Here is a 16,932-nt window from a genome sequence, read left to right on the forward strand (position 1 = left end):
CCTTGCCTCTTGCTTTAATAGTATACTAGAATATCTTGCTGAGAGTGTTATGCTTTTTTATTTTTTGATTGCTATCAAGAGATTCAATGATGAGTTCGCCAGTTTCTGGTGTAGATGCTTGTGTTGTGTGTCATCAGATTATTAATTTGAAACTGTGCTGAACCTTGTAAAACAACGCTGAACCTTTCAGGACAACTTGAAAATCGCACTCAGAAAAGCTGTGTCTTTGCAAGTTGCATGAATTGATTCCAACAAATTGCCTTTGTTTTCCAGTTTTACTTTGAACTTGTGGTTTTATGTCTGCCTCGTCAGATAAAGAGTAGGGAACTATGGCTGGAGAACTTTGTGATTATTTTTCCAGCTCGCTCCAGTGATGTGTGTGTTCTTGTCCCTGCCCCCTCCCCCCCCCCCCCCCCCCCCCCCTTGTCCTGAAGTGACAGTGATGTGAGAATCTGAGATGCACGTGACAAAGCATAAAGGGGAGCATGACTGCCTGGTATGACAAGCTGTAACAAGTGAGCAGTAACAAGAAGCTGCAGAAACTCTTCGGAACTTTTTGAGTGAAGACCTCCCTCCAAATCTGCTGCTCCTTTTTTAGTTGCTATAACTTCCTTTTTGCAAGAGTGTGTTCCAGCATGTTTCTTAGAAGCTAATTGTTTTTTGAATTATGCTTGTGATTTTGTTCTGTACAGCAGTACTAGGGAGCAACAGAACAGAACTGTTAGTTGGTGTACGTGAGATACTGCTTAGTTGTGTATCTTATGTGTTTGCAATGAAATTCCAGTCTGTATTATTTTTTTATTTAGTTAGTAATGTCACAAACTGTGAGATGTTGGAGATTTGCCGGGAATTGCCTATTTTTGTTGATTAAAAAAAAAATTGTTGATTAAAAAGAATGAGAAGTTATTCTGCCAACCTTTGCAAAAGTTAACCTTTGCAAAATCCCTGACTAGTTTCTTCAGCAATTTTTGTGTCATATATGAACTGAGGCAAACTATGTGTAGAGTTAAATCAACAGATTGCACCATTCAACATACTGAATTAGTTGAGGTAAATTGCTTCAGCAATTGCTAGCTTTTTATCATTTTCAAAGTGCCAGCTACTGGTTCCTGCTTTGGCCAAGAACATACTGAGGCATAGCTGACATTTTCAAAGGTAGGACACTTCAAGTTTTATATATAAACTGGGGTTAAAAAAAAAAAAAGAACAAACAAACAAACAAAAAAACCAAAACAAATAATAATTAAAAAACAAAAATCAATGCAAGAAGCCTAGCACCCTAGGCGGATATTTTGAATTTGAAACATCTGCCGAGTCACAAAATTAGAAATATTCAAGCACCTTTTTCTACAACCAGCCCTGGGTCAAAATTGTTATTCAGTCGAAGCAGGAAGCTACTTTGGGCCGTGTGTGGCAGGAACCATCCAAATGCCTCGGTCCCTTTTTCCTCTGCCAGAATCCTGTGTGTCTGGGCCAGATACTGTGGCTGCAACTGTGGGTGAGATTTAAGATGCAAAACACAGTGGCAATGGCTAGAAGCAAAAGGGAGGAGCCGTTCTTCCCAGAAGCAGTGATTGCTGTTCTTGCTACCTCTGATCCTCCAGTGGTAGGAGAAGATTCCAAGAAGTTTCTCTCCAGCTCTTCCCCGAGTCTCCATCCTGGTGTTGCTGCTGCATTTTTTTTTTTAAATGAAATTAAGATGTTTGCAGTAAAGAAACAAACCTTCTCTGCCATTTTTCACATGCTGTTTTTTCCCAATAAAACTAATGTTCTTTGTGGCTTGGTATGTTTTTTCAGCATAGCTGGCATTTCATAAAGCTGCAGCACTTGTGTCTCTAATTTACTGGTTGCCCTCATCAATGTTTAAAAAGAAATAAAATAAAATTAGAGAAGGTGGATTAAGGGACATGAGCTACCCCTGGTACCCGACAGTTGTATGCTTAAACTTCTGTAGGCTGAACTGTCCTGTAACAGGTGCTGAGGTGCCTCCACAGATGATAGAGGAGACCTGGCTGCTAAGCACAGCAAAAGCTCATTGAAACTGTAGTAATATGGAATTGGTGCTTTTGCTTAGTGTGACTGTAACAAACATCCATAAAGTGGGGTAACTGGCGGGGGAGGGAACGAAAAACCCAAGTTACATCTTAAGCTATCTTTAAATAAATAAAATTTATACAAGAAAAGTGCTATGTAAGACTGAGTCTTGCATATATTAGTTCTGTTATGGTCTCTAAATAAAGCAGTGCATTTTAAAGTATGATATACCAGTCTTGCTGGATCACTATGAATAATGAAAAGGTGAATTCTTAGTATTTTTGAGAGCAGAAAGTGATAAAGATTAATCAAAATTTGATACAGCCTCAGTGCTTTTAGTATCCTCCTGTTTGGAGGATTTTATTGTTTGAAAGTAATATTATGGACTGAGTTAGTGGTTTATGAGTTCATCACTGGACAGAAGTTTTTTCCTGCATCTTACTGATTTTTCTTGATGAGGTATTTCTTTCTTTGTGCTAGAGATATTAAAGTAACTGTGTTTTAGATTATTTTTTTTTCCTTTTAGTGATGGAGACAGAACAGATTTAGTATGGGGACAAAGCTGTAATTCAGTTATGAAATGTGTTGTATGTTGATGAATCCTAAGAGTTGCTTTATATTTACAAGTGTTGTGTTTACTGCCTGTGTTAGTTTTGTCCAAAGTACTAACCTGAACTTTACTGTAGAAATAGAGGCTACTGAACTTCATCCTGATACCTAATGAGAATTGTTTTACAAGTGTGCCTCCTTCGTAGAAAAACAAGGTGAAGGCTTCATTTTCAAGCGTGAAGAGGCTCACTCGAGCTCAGTGTTATTCATATAGGGCATACAGCAAGTCTTTATTTAGAAAAAATCATTAAAATAATCTATAGATCTCCTCATCAGAATCTCAGGGTCACCTCCATGACCACATGACTGCCTTCCCCAAATGATATTTTGCTATAATCTCCTTGTCAAGAAGAAGAGCTAATGCTAATGCAGCAGCAAGGTATCTGGGGAATTTCAGTACTAGTGCTGGTAAGATCTGTTGTAGAACTAGTACAAACTAATTCAAACAATACATTTTTAAAGTGATAATAAGTAATTGTGGCCATCTAGAAGAGAACTGGAACCCTGCAGATTATTATTGTTTAGATTAGATTGTGTGTGTATTGCTTTTGTTAATTTTTTATTAGTTATTATGTAAATGAAATTTTAATGCAAGATTGTGAAAACTGGTTTGTTGATGAACTAATTTTGATTATAAACACAAGCCAACGTTTATTTCTGGTTGAAGAAAATCAGTATGGAAAGGCTAGATTATGTCAGAACAAAAATAATGCAAAAAGACTGATGTGACTAAAATATGGTTTAAATACTGAATGCTCAAAGGGGTACTATTAAAAGAATACATCGAAGAGTTCAGTCTATAAAAAGAACAGCCTAGACTTTTGCACAAATTCAAATAATATTTTATTTCTTAAATTACTAAAGGTCAACCAAAAATATTTTCTATCAATGTTATGAGTACTCTGAGCATCCAGAGTAATCTTTTCACAAAAAAAAAAATGTGTGAAGTGTGGTGACTGGCTTTGAAAAAGGCACTTGCAGTTAGATATTTCAAAAATGATTACTGCAAAAAACATTTCTCTTTAGATAGATACTCAGTGTCTAGAGACTGTAAATTTTTAGCACACTAATTTGTAGTTAAGAAAACCATTTTGACAAGGTCCCTGCTATATGCTTAAGTCCAAAGTGATAGGGCCTACCCTATTAAATGATCATAGTTTTCTGCATTCTGGTGATTAACAGGCTTTGGACTTTCCTGGCTTTCTTAATCCCTTTTAATCATTTAAACCTATTATTGTTTTGACTTCAATTTCAAAAGCTCTTTAAATCTGTCTTACAATATTAATAGCTACTTAAAGTCCCGACTTGCAAACACACTATCAGTAGGGAGTCTATTTTGCTGCACTGAATAATTTAAAAGCAGCTCTTTAGGAAAAAGTTTGATTAGGGGAGAGGGGGAGACGACAAAGAAAAAAAACACCAGAAAAGCTATACCTAGTAATTTTTATATTTAAAATAGTGATCATATCCATGCAGGAAAATTGTGGGGTAAAACCCACTTGTAATTGTATTACAGTGTAGTGGGTTTTCTTCTTCTAGGGTTTAGGAGTGTAGTTTGTACTTAATTGTGTTTGAAATTTAAATCCATCTTTCATTTTCATAGTAAGTGTGGTGTTAAAAAAAAAAAAAAAAAGTCTTTCTTGCTGGTACTCTTAGGATCTCTTTCACCCGGAAATTCCACAAGTTTTTTTCTGAAAAACAGATGTTTATCTAGGATGTGATGCAGCTGAATATGACTACAGTCGTGTTAGTACACAGGAACTGGGAAAAGCATGGTGATGGAAAAATAAAAACACCAGCAGCTCTTCCTTGGGTTTTCAAGGATGTGGCTTCATTTTCTCAGCACTGGTGTGCCCGTTCCAGTACCTGTGCTTGAAGTCTGGAACATCTTAGAAATGGAACAGCCAAAATCTGTGGTTTGAGTTGCACTTAAACTCCTCCTGAAGAAGATGTTTTGTTAGTCAGTGTTTTCTGCCAGTAGAGTGCTGCATGCTCTTTTCCCCAGCTGGTATTGATTCAGTGTCATTGGTAACAATGAAAAAGGCATTTATTTCCAATGCTTTTAAGACAGATGTATCTTAACCTTCCTTGATGATATTTTTTGTATGTGTCTTTCCCATTATCACTAGCAGGTGCTTTACTCTGATTTACTTTTCTTCCCAATTTAAATGTTTTAGATAGATCTTCTGTTCAGGAATGTAAGGGGACAGAAGAATTACTGAGGCTGACCACTCACTCTGTTGATCTGCTGTTTTTTATTGTTCTGTTTGCTGTGCCCTATTTCTATATTAAACCAGGTCATTGGTGTCTTCACCATTTGACGTAAGGTGGAAGCTCATGTTGACTTAGTTGCAGATTATGGCATCTGATGTATCCCACCCACCCCCAAACTACTGCTCTGTGGAACATGCTTTATCCCTGCCCATATTCTTATTTTTATTTACCTGCTTCGCTCTGCATTTGTGTTTTAAAGTCACATATGAATGGGGTTGCCTTGCTGTCTGCTAGAATGGTCTGTTGTCACTGCATATCCTTGCCAGTTTGCTGTCATCTGTGGATTTCATCAGCACTTAATGCATTTAACTCCAGGTCACGCCTAGATGTGTGGCATGGTGCTGGGTCGAGTGCTGATCCCTGATGAAGTCAGTTGAGGTGTGCAATCTCTTACATCCCCAGTACTTCACTAAAGGAATGTCTTAAAAGACTTTTAGGCAGTCTTCTCTTTTGTTAGTGGAAGTGGACTGTTGCAGGACTGAGATTTTCCAGAGTCAGGTTTTCGTTGGGATTGTGTTGCTATCGTACAAACCCTTTGAATCTTTCAGTTTCTCAAGGAAATGGTTCTGGACTTGTATTTTGTTTGGCGACAAAGCAATATCTATTCAGTAAGGATATCTTCTGAAATGGTATAAACTGTGTAAGGTCATCCTAGAGTAACAGCAGTTGGTGATCAGCTGTCGTGGAAGACAGAAATCGGTGTTGAAAGGGTGCCTGGTCTGCAGTCAACTTGAGGCCAAGAGAAGCATGTGAAAGGGTAGGTGGGAGAAGCTGTGCTGTTACAAGGCGAGAGAGGTCAAATGGGAGAGAAATGCTGAGGGAGTGGGAAGCATGGTGCATTTCAGGTGGTGAAGCTGGGAGAAGATAGCAAAGCAACAGAGGGATTTGGGAGAGTGGGGAGGATCAAAAGCAGATGTATCACCCTGTTGCGGAAGAAAAGCAGTGCAATCAGGCAAGAGACGGTGACTTTCAGGATATGAATCAAAGCTCTTCGTTGGGGAGCTCTATGGGGAAAGAATGATGTTTTAAAACAAATATTTGGACTATGTTGTATGTGCCAATGACACAACTTTAATTTTGGTTTAGCTGTTTGCATCTGGTCCATGATGAATTTGGCTGCTGAATTCGTGCATAAGGTCTGGTCTGGCTTGTGCTTTTTTGTTTTCATCTGGCTTTAGAAAATGCACAGCCCCTGGAATCTGAGTTAGCCAGTTGAATGTAATGATCCAAACAAATGCAAGTCATGCTGCTTGTGCTTCTTGTTTTTATACGTGAAAAGGATTTTTAGACTAATCAGTAGATTGAGGCTACATGAAGCATTATTGAAACTTGTAATCAACGGTAGCATTGTCAGAAATGCAGAAATCCTGCCTTGCAGTTACTAGCATTTTACTGCTGTTGGAAAAGCAATTCACTTACTGTCTTCTGATCTCTGTGTAGATGGAGTCAGAAGAAACGGAGTTAGCAGTTAGGGCATCGTTAGTCATCTTAGCCGATAAATTCCGGAAGGAAATTAATAAAAAGGCTGACATCCTGTACCTGTCCCCCCATACATCTCATCAGCTAAATATTCTGGGAGATTGGGTTTATTTTGTGCACTGGTCTGTAAATGCTTGGTGAGATAGCACTGTGGCAGCAGGTTCACATGTGGCAGTGTTTCTAACCTGGAAGATCTGGTGGGATGTGCTAACGGCCTTTGGTAGAAAGCGAGCAATACAGACTGAAGAAGGACATGTAAGCACTAGTGTCCCACTGGCTGGCTGTCCTCGTTTTAGAGGATGAATTATTAAGAAAAACCACCAGAAGAGGGACTGCATTTCTGTTTTTAGAACAGTGAAAGTAGCTTTAACATCACTTGAAAGCTGAAACAGCGTAACTGCGGAATCATTCTTATGGAAATGTGTTCTGACTGATCCGAAGTACAAGAAGGCTGCTCAGGGCCTCAAGGGTTTTTACTGGCTTTGTTGAAAACTTATGAAGAAATGCATCAGCAAAGCTCTGCCTTAAAAAAGGTCTCTTCTTTTATTGATGAAGCATAGCCTGCTATAGCATGAATTCTTGTCGAGTTCACACAACCAAGAAGCTTTGGGTCTCTGACAGAGAAATCACTTGGTTGCTTTTTTTGGTGACCTTTTTTGTGAATTTCATTTCAGAAATGTACCATTTCATGCATTCCAGTGTAATCAATCTGGGAAACAGTTAAAATAACTGCAGCAGAGCCTGTCAGGTACAGTGAGCTGATGGAACAGCAAAGCCCAAGATCATTGAAAGGGGAGCCAGGGTAGTCAGAGCCATGGACGGTGGCAAGGTTCATGTTTTTTGTTCGTCGAACAAGGTAGAGGAATGACTGCACAGATATCTATGTTCAGAGCTTTCTAGAATGCCTTACTGTTTTTGTATTACTCAGATAGCTTCCATTTTTTTCATGCTGGCTACTCACATTGACAGCTAATGCAAAAATATCTTTTTATCTCTAGCTTCTTGTTCCTTCACAAGTATTATTGAAAATATTCATGAAATATTACTTGGATATGTGTGTGTATGTATGTATACAGTTTTGTGTACCTCCATGTTTCTGGGTAGTCTGTACAGTGGAGTTCTTGACTTGACTCTTCTGGCCCAAGCAGCAATATATATCCATGCTGATTTTTTATTTTGAACCCTGTGCAATTTTCAGCTATTCTTTTTTCTTTATTTTTTCCTGGCTGGTAGATTCAAGTCAGGAGAAATTTCAAAAGGGAAGTGAATTTTAAAGCAAGGATGTTGTATTGCCATTTTAAAAACCTGTTTAATCATCACCAGTCTTAGGTTTTTGCCTTAGGACAGATGAGTTTTACCAGCTTTTCAGGAAAGTCTGGTACATAGAGCAGATCTGAACTTGATATTCACTTGAAGTTTTTCACCAGTACGTATTTAGCGTAGGCTGTGTTTTCTTTTTCATTTGGTTAAGGCTTTGTAAAATTGAATGCTGCATGAAGGGGAACATGCCTTACAGCTGTTCGTTAAATTAAGAGCGTTTTGCAAAATGCTGACTAAAGTTCAAGGGCATTAGTTTCCATACCTGTCATATTAGGAGAAATAAAAAAAAAGTGAGTCATAGGCTTGCTGTTTCAGAAAGGTCTTTAAATTGCATCGCACAAGTCAGAGCTGAGCTTACAGGTTCTAGTGTGCTTTAAAAAAAAAAAAAAGACATTTCATAAAATTATATTTTTGTAAAAACTGGAGTTGAGATGATAATTTTGTATGTGAGTGCTGGGAAAGTCATACACTTACAAAAGTAAAAATTAGTGAAAAATGTGTACGCTTCGTAGTTTTGTTTTTTGTTTTTCCTTTTGGTAGCACCATAACCAACTCTTGGCCAGAGTTGTATATTTAGCTGTTACGTACATAAAACTCTTGCAAGTGGCCTTAGCATTTTTATAGAGTATATATAACTATATGTACCTCCATATTTCCTTAATGTTATTCTGGTTCTATGTAATGTCTGTCCTCAGTGTCTGCAATAATCTTTTAGTCTTTGCCTGTGCTACTTTATTTCCAGGCTTGTTGAAAGAGAAAATATTTAAGATTAACGTAGTATTGTTTTGGGGGGGGACAATTTTGGTTGTGTATATATCAATTGTGTATAAATCAATTTTGATTATGTATATATCTGTGCATGTACTTGGCTCTAGAAATGTGAAATTTAGGAAGGGAGGAAATAACACTAAGTTCCCATCTGAATAACTGAAAACAAATGGGAGAAGAAAGATTGAGAGATTTGGGAAGGCCGATTTGGGAAGGCGAAAACATACTTTATAATTAAATTCCGGTAATTTCAAGCTTCTTTTGTTGAAATGCATCTCTGGTTTATTAATAGCCTGGAGTGAAGGAGTTATGGCCTAACGGGAGGTATTCAGATCACCTTGCTTAGCAAGCTGGTGTGGACGTCCTGTGTCACTACTCCCTGCTGTAGGCTGAAGGTAGAGAGATGCTTTTCCAGAGACTCAATTGGAGTTGGGTCTGGGTTTCTGGACGAAATTTAGGAGGTTTAACTTGCACACTTTTCCTGGTAATTTCAGTGCCTGAACATGCCTCTTTGTTAACCAGGTTCGAAAGAATGCCATTTAAAGTAAAGAAAAAATAATAGCTCCAAACTAGAAGAAGGTCTTGTAAGGGGTTGTGAAACTCCTTGTTTAAACTGAGGCTAGAGGATGGATGATAAAACAGTGATCTGATAGCCTATGTTTGCAGATACGTTGATTGAGCTTTGATCAGAATAGGGTGTGCTGAAGTGACTATGGTGGAGCTTAAGAAATTCCATGAGGAACCAAGTAAGGGGACAAAGCTAATGCCTTCCTAAAGTGGAGGCTTCACCCAAGGTAAAACCAGCAGCCTGTCAGACTGCCTGAATAGTTGCTTGCACGGTGCACAGGCCGGGCTGTGTGTATCTGGCCAGGCAGCTGAGCTGGCTTGGTGGAAGCTTGCAGCTGTGCGGGGTGATAGCGCTGTGCTGGAGGGCTCTGTCTGCCCCTCAGCATGCCTGCGTGCAGCTGCCATCTGGGAACGGGTGGCTGGAACGTTGGCTATTCTTTCAGTAGATTAAATGTCCCTGAAGGACATCAGGAAGCGCTTAAAAATATCATTTTTGAAATGTACTACAGTTTGTTTTGACATTTACTAGCAATCTTTCTGTAGAACGTTACAGATTCTTATTATTTTGAAATAGTCTTCTGAGCAGTGATGAAGAAACTATTAGCGGTTTGAACTTTATCTTAAATTGGTATTGGATAGTCAAAATTAATAATCAGTATCTGAAGTGCTAGGATGTATTAAACTTGAGTTTCCTCTGTTTTCTGCCCAGTGAAATTTCAAGTTGTGATCCCTTCAGCTCCTTTGCCCACTTCTGAAGCATATTTGCTTCTCTTTCTAGTTTAATAGTAGAACTGTAAATGTGTAATACATTTGCAATGTGTTGTTTCAGTTGCTTAAATAGTTTAAAATGTCCTAAGTTATTTAAAATGTTCAGATTACATATCTTTAACCTCAATTTTGCATTTTTGGCTCAGCTCTTAAAATTTTTTTTTAGAAATCTGGGGGAGAGAAATTCTTCCAAATCTAACCTTCATCAGCTAGGAAAAGCCAACTGGTACTTATCAATCTTGCCTACAAAACACATGTTGGCAAACATTATGTAAGCTGTTCACTGTGCTAGTTGCACACTTACATTTATTAAATACTTCAGCTGTGTATGAAATATAATATGCATCCTGTCTTAATGCAGAAAGTACTAATGAAAGTGTGACTTCTGCAAGCATGCCCATTTTGTGGGAAACTCCCTGACGTGTTGCTGCCATCAAAGCAGTATCTTCAGGAGGCAAGGAGGAATATTGGAGAAACAAACAAAAAAAGGCCATTTTCATGGTAAAAGAAAGGAGGGGTAGCAAAGGAGGGGTAACGAAAAAGAGGTAAGCTAAGGTTCAGCCAAGGAACTGTTCTGTAAACTTCAGCAGGAGCAAATGGTTCCCTCCTACACTCCTCGCCAGCTCCACTCTGTGCTGTCAGCAGCGTACCCCAGATAAAGCCCCACGCCTGTTTGGCAGCGTTTCCCTGTGCTGTACAGCTTCTGCTGTAGCTTGCTTAACAAAGCAAGTAAGTAGTCAGTCAGGGGTATGGCTGTCTGTGGCAGGTCGATCCCTTTGCCAAACAACCTGATTGCATTTTAAGACTGCAGGTTGCAGAAATCAGTCCTTGGACTTCTGACAGATGTTCCTTTGGAATGTCATGGTAGCTGTCGTCTTCTTCTCTGATATATTACTATTTGCTATCAATAAAATGCTTAAGACATGACAAACAGAGATCTTCAGAAGGGTGCAGCAGTGTTAGGAAGCGTTGGGCCGGACCTTCACCATTAAAGAAAAAGGGTCTAATGCTATTCACTAAGGAAAACATTGATCTGGAAGTACACGTAAGGTCACAACAGTTCAAAATTTGTGGTTTACAGAGTGAAAGAGTGGTAAACTGTAAAGAAGATGCAGCATTTAAACCAGGTGGCCTGCGTCTGTTATCGGACAGTGCATTGTGTAGTCTGCTTTGAGTCAAATGCAAATTCTGTGTTTAGAAGGCAAATGTGGATGGGCTCCGCTGTACCCTGGTTGGAAGGGACTGCATGAAGGATTGAGTAGCAAGGTGGATAAATGGATGCAAGTCAGCAGGATGCTCTGGGAAATAACCAAAGGCAGTGTCTGGGTATGTAAACAGGAAAAAAATGGGTCAGGTTGTTGATGTCTTCTATGTTTGAATGCAGCACTGGTGAGCTTGAGAATGTGTCCGGGGTTGATGCTTGCGTTTTAAATCAATTCTGGAAAAAAGAAACACACAACAGTTTTGGAGAATATAATCAGAAAATGGTATCAAGAAAATTTTATCTGTTCATCTGAAACAACAATTGATATGCAAGATAGCTTGATTGTAGTTAGTGGCCAGAATCTTTACTCAGAAGGAGTAATGTATGGCTCTGCACTTGATGGCAGAATGGAACAAAAGCAGAGGCACAGCGGCGATGGAGAGCTCCTTTATTCTGAAGCATGAGCAGGTACTGTTTGCAGAATTATCAAAAACATTCTTTACTTGTATCTGCTTCCATTATATCCATTACATATGGGGGGACAACCCCACATTGTTGTTAGATCTGTGGAATATTTTGAGAGGGTAAAACACTTTTTTCAGAGGCGCAGCACAAGCAAAGTCACTTTTTAAAGGTTTTTCAAAGTGACTGACAGTGTAGCCTGCAGCAGGACTAGCAGTGGCCCATGCTGGTTCCCTTCTTTCTCCAATTCACAGTGCAGGTAGCCTGTCCTCTGAAACTGACTGCTAGCTCAAGCTAGCAAAGGGGGATTCCTTCTCTCCTGCTTTCCTTTTCATCAGAGGTTTCCTAAGTGGACTGCAGAAATTTTCCTCGTAAATAGCCTGTTAAAATATATTTGTGTGTACATACTTCTTTTACCTACAAAATGTTTTAGGTATTGGTATAATACTTTGATTTACTTAAGGGGGAAACATTGCAGCTAGTTTTAATGTTTATGTTGTCTGTAATCCTCGGAAACATGTTCTGCCAGATTGAAATTTTGAGATCAGTGGATAGTTTTGGTATGAAGTGCAATGATTTTTTGATATGTAGGCAGTCCAAGTATCTAGTCGTATTTGAAGCTGTGATAAAAGCAGAACTTTCGAGTGATTGTAAATTTACTTTAAAAAACGTCTAAAATTTTCTTTAGAAAACTTTGTTCTTGCAATATCAGAGGTACCTGAATCAATAAATATCACATAGTATGATAATTTGCTATTTTTAAAGTATAAAGCTACATTTTATAGCTAAGTTCTCAAGTCAATAATTGTTCTGTGTTTTTTATTTTCAAGGTATGGGCTGAAGCCAAATGACCAAATTCTGGCAGAGGAGAAGCACAAAGAATTGTAAGCCTTTTATGGTGATATACATGCCTGTTTACTTTTCTATGTATCTATATACCTTATTATTAAAGACCTGAAGCAGAAATCTTTTGTTTTCAGAAATAGCTTCTGTGCTTCAGTCTATTGCAAATTAAAATATTAGTTTGGAAACCCCTTGAGTTTCAAAAAACAAGACACAAAAAATGCCACAATCACTTCATTCTTGAATAATTCTGTTCTTAAGTGCAGTTCATATACACACAACTTAAATTTCGTACTGTTCATCCTAGTCAATGTCTTTTTTATAGAATTGGTTACACTAAGAGTTACTGCCTTCCTGCAGTATATCCGTGTATAAGTGAAATATTTGTTTAACAGAAATTGGATGGAAGACTTTTTTCAGGTTCGGTGTTGACTCGCTTTTTAAATTTGCCTGGCTGTGTGATGTTATGGCCATCCCCACCTTAGCAAATTGTCAGCACAACCTGGCTGTGGTTTGTAACGTAGCGAAGAGTCACCAGAGTCCTGTCAGTTGTATTGAAAACTCACTTTGACTGATTGTACTGATTGGTTGTTTTGGCTAATCTGACTTCTGTAGCCTAAAATTATTGTTCCTTGAGGAAAAAATAGATTTGTTTTTGAATGGATCATTCTTTTGTCTTGTAGGAGAGTGGCCATTGATAACTTAATGAAACATTTTAATAACACTATCTTTAATGATTTTTTATCCCTCATTAAAGAGGTGCCCAAACCGAAGAAGCTAGAAATTCAAATTTATTCCAATTTTAGGTAATCTCCCATGTTCCGGCATAATAACCCTTACTTTTTATTTTGACACAATAGGTATTAAAATATAGAAGCTCTGCATTTGAGTTGGAAGCAGATACTGCATGCTATGTCTTAAGTATGTGGACGTTTATTTGGAAAAGTATTTTGTACCAGTACATATTATATCTAGTTATAGTCCAGGTAATATATAGCCAGGGGAAGGTGGATTCTGAGCCTGCATTTTGTCAACTCTTGTTTCTTTTTCCCAGTTATGGTAAGTTTTAAAACAGATACTGAAGTTCTTGAAGTTACTGACTTGTGAACTATATACATGTTTTGAAAGCAGAGGGGGACTTGTTAGAGCTTGATATGCTTTCTTTAATAACTGATTCGTTTAATCACAGTCACTATATTAAAAGTAATCACTAAACGAAAGATGGCCCAGTTGAAACATTCCTGCTCATTTGTACGTTTAAGCATACAGGTTATGTAAGGTCAATATTGTAATATTTGTATTTCAGACTTCAGTTAAATTATGAAGAACTTAAAGAAAAAATAACGTGAAGTAGTTGTCATTCCTATTACTGATGTTTTTAATATCTGCATGTTATTACCACTGGCTGAAGAGCTATGCTCAGTGCACGTAGTCCAGTTTTCTTGCCTCATTCACGCAGTTTGCCAAATGCTGCCTGAAGAATTTTCTATTTCAATGCCCTCTCTGCCATCCCTCAAACCTGTATTATGTAACTGCTTTTTTGAAGATAGTTTGTATGAAAGACTGTAGAAAATGCTTTACTTATCAACCCTTACATTATTTTATTTATTCAGGGTCTCTTAAAAATATTCTTCTAGTCATTACAGAGAAGTCATATGTCCAAATAAAATATAGCTATTCAGGATTTGCTTACATGTTTCTGCCCTTAGCATCAAGATAGTAGGGGATTTGTTCCCTTTTGCGTACATCTTTATGTTTAGATAAAAGAAACAATTTTTTTAAACTTCCAGCCCTTGCACCTAATTGTCTTTTTCTGTTATTACATTACCAGTATTTTATATTATTTCATAATACTCCCAAAAAACTGTTAAGTAGTTTATCCGTATGTAAGATGAAGTAGCTGTTTGAGAGGAATTAGTATCTATAGCTGTCAGATTTTTCCATGTTAAAAGTTTTAATATTTCTTAGTAAGGTCATAGTTATCAAACAGTAAAAATGTCTTCTGGTAATTAAGATTTAATTCCTTTGGGAAAAAATAAGTGTGCGCTAAAAGCATTAGTGATTGAATTACTAGCCAAATAAAATTTCCATGTTCTTTCTGCAGATGGAACAAGACATTTAACTTATATTTATACATCATGGTAATGTACCTGTGACATTAAAATGGCCAGAGCTCCAGGCAAAAGGCAAGCAACAGCAGTTGCCTTTGATCAGTAGATAAGATTGGTTTTATGTAGAACACTAATAATAGAGCATTGGTAATAGAGCATAATTATGATTAAATATGCTAGGCCATTTAAAAAAGATACCAACTGGAAGTACTGAAAGTACTAGCAAGTTTGGGGGCTAGGCAGAAGTTAAATGACATGCAGGTCTGTGTTTTGGACAGTACAAGTTGTACTGTGTACACAAGTTTTATTTGTGCAATAGATAGTGATTAAACAATGTTTTGATGTGCGGTATTTCATTTGAAGTAGTTCAAACATACTGAAATCCTGTCTGATCTCTCTAAGTATGTTGCATGTTACTTAATTGCATATTACCTAGTGATATCTTTAAAGCATATTCACTTCTTAAATGGAGTTAATTAAAAAAGAAAACTCAATAAAACTACAGTTTTGTGTGAATCTGCTGCAACAGATCCTTTCTTGAGCTTTTCATTGTTATCACTACAGTAGCTCCTGAGAGGATCTATGTCCTGTTGGTTATAATGAAGGAGTTGGAACAGGCTTTTGCCATTGACCTTGGCATCCTCTATGTGGTTGGATACTTGACCAGGGAAAAACTCTGGTAGGTCAGTGTCACATTGTGTCAGGACAGACCTTTAGGACTTCTCCAAATTGCTGTGTGCTGTTCTGCCCAGCCTGTGTTAACCATATGGTACGGAACAGGTTAAAGAAGGTTGGACCTCAGAGCACTTGCAGTCCTTCAGTTGTCTGATTTGACTTACAGATGAGCCATTAGCTACTTAATTACCCTTTCCTGATATTTAGATAGATTTTTTTTATTTAAAAGAAATCCCAGTTGTAGGGAGTGGTGCAAGATAAAGTACCATCAGGGTAATTGTTGCTGATTTATTTACAGACTTACTCTTCAGTTCAGTGCCCTTTTAAAAACTAAGATGTTCTGAATTTGTCCTAATATTTTAAAAGTCAGTGTAAAGAGGAGTTGCTTAGACTCTCTGTATTTTTTTTCAGTGCCCAAATCCCTCTGCTTGAAATATTTTAACTTCAAGTCTTTGAAATATTGGCAGCTTTTATATTGACTTACCTAGTAAAGAAGACTTTGGCATTCACCTAATAGAACCGTGATTTTCTGACCATCAGATGTCCTTCAGTTTCTTAGCGGTCACTTCTGTGTAGCTGTTCCTAATGAAAAAGTAATTTTTTTCCAAAAATGAGTGTCGTACCTCCAGAGATAATTGGGCCAGTTACAGCTTGACTTGGCTTGATCCTGTTGTCCTTGAATCTTAGCTATCTAGAGAGGTAAGTACAGCCACTAAGACAGAGTGGAGTTGGTTTACAGGCATGGCATCATACTAAACTTCTATTTTAAGAGCTAAGGTATGAAAGATCACCTTTTTTTTTTTTTCTGCCTCTAATTCACTTGTACTGCAACAACCATGTAAAATTACCGTTTGTTTTCATTAGTGTATGATTTTTTTGTATCTGAAAGGAATTTGGTAGCGCTGAAGTTACGAATAGATGCATATACGTTATTTTTGGAGTCTATCTGGAAATGTCTAGACTGTTCTGTTGCCCCCCTGTCAGCTCTGAATGCACACGAGGTGGAGGTCACTGTCCTGTGGCTCAGCCAGGGAATGGAATGTGTGGAGGCTCTTCAGCCAGTTTTGTTATAAAATTAGAAGATTAGTTCAAAACATCTTAACTGATGAGCAAGCCAAGCATGTTGACTTTTGTATTAAATCAAGTGAGCCATCATCTTTGTTTTCCCTGGCTCATCTGTGATGTTGGTCATCTGCGGTGAGAATAGCAGACAGGGGAAATATTAATATCTTCAGTTTGCATGGATGAAGAGATGTCCATGTGATGTTTACCACATCCCCCAAAATAACTAAATCCACTTAACTCTGAGGGGAAAAAAATAATTCCATCTTGTAAGAGTGCTGAGGAAACTTGGACTTAATATGGTTGGTGGGGCCTTAATGTTGCATACTTTTCTCCCTCTGAGAACAATAAATAAATACAACCTCTGAGAGAAATGGAAATGCTTTTCTTAACCCTTTGTATAGTCCTTACAAGAGTTGCTCCTATTTTTAATTCTCAGAGTTGGACTCAATGACTTCAACTGAAGGTCATGTTGACTTGTGTGCATTTGTTGTTTCAGCTGTTTTTTTTTTTAATTTCTTTTGACTGTGGTTCCACATCAAAAGTTTTCAAAGAGAATAAATTGAAGCTAGCTGCAGCAAGTGATGGGATGTAGCTTGTTATCTTGTCTTGATGTTAAAATAGATTTTTTTCTATTTGTTTACCAAATCCTCAGTCTGACTAGAAATACGGAGTCCATTTTCATTGGCATGTGTTGGCAAGGGTGGTCTATATTTTTTTTTTTGACTTGGTTATGTGAATAGGCAACTAAAGTAT

At 37.8% G+C, this 16,932-nt stretch overlaps 1 protein-coding gene across 6 annotated transcripts in view; it reads left to right on the forward strand.

The window, feature by feature from the left end:
- ADK (adenosine kinase) overlaps positions 1-16,932 on the forward strand; it is a 292,330-nt gene that overhangs the window by 19,681 nt on the left and 255,717 nt on the right. For 4 of the 6 annotated variants that reach the window (XM_040564497.1, XM_040564502.1, XM_040564503.1 and 1 more), the window contains exon 3: positions 12,316-12,369. The exons of the other annotated variants lie outside the window; for them this stretch is intronic. In XM_040564497.1, coding sequence (XP_040420431.1) covers positions 12,316-12,369 — 54 coding nt within the window. The remainder of the gene's footprint in view (positions 1-12,315; positions 12,370-16,932) is intronic. 6 annotated transcript variants of the gene reach the window in all.

The sequence above is a fragment of the Cygnus olor genome, chromosome 7 (assembly GCF_009769625.2).
Source record: "Cygnus olor isolate bCygOlo1 chromosome 7, bCygOlo1.pri.v2, whole genome shotgun sequence".
In the NCBI taxonomy this organism is placed as follows: domain Eukaryota; kingdom Metazoa; phylum Chordata; class Aves; order Anseriformes; family Anatidae; genus Cygnus; species Cygnus olor.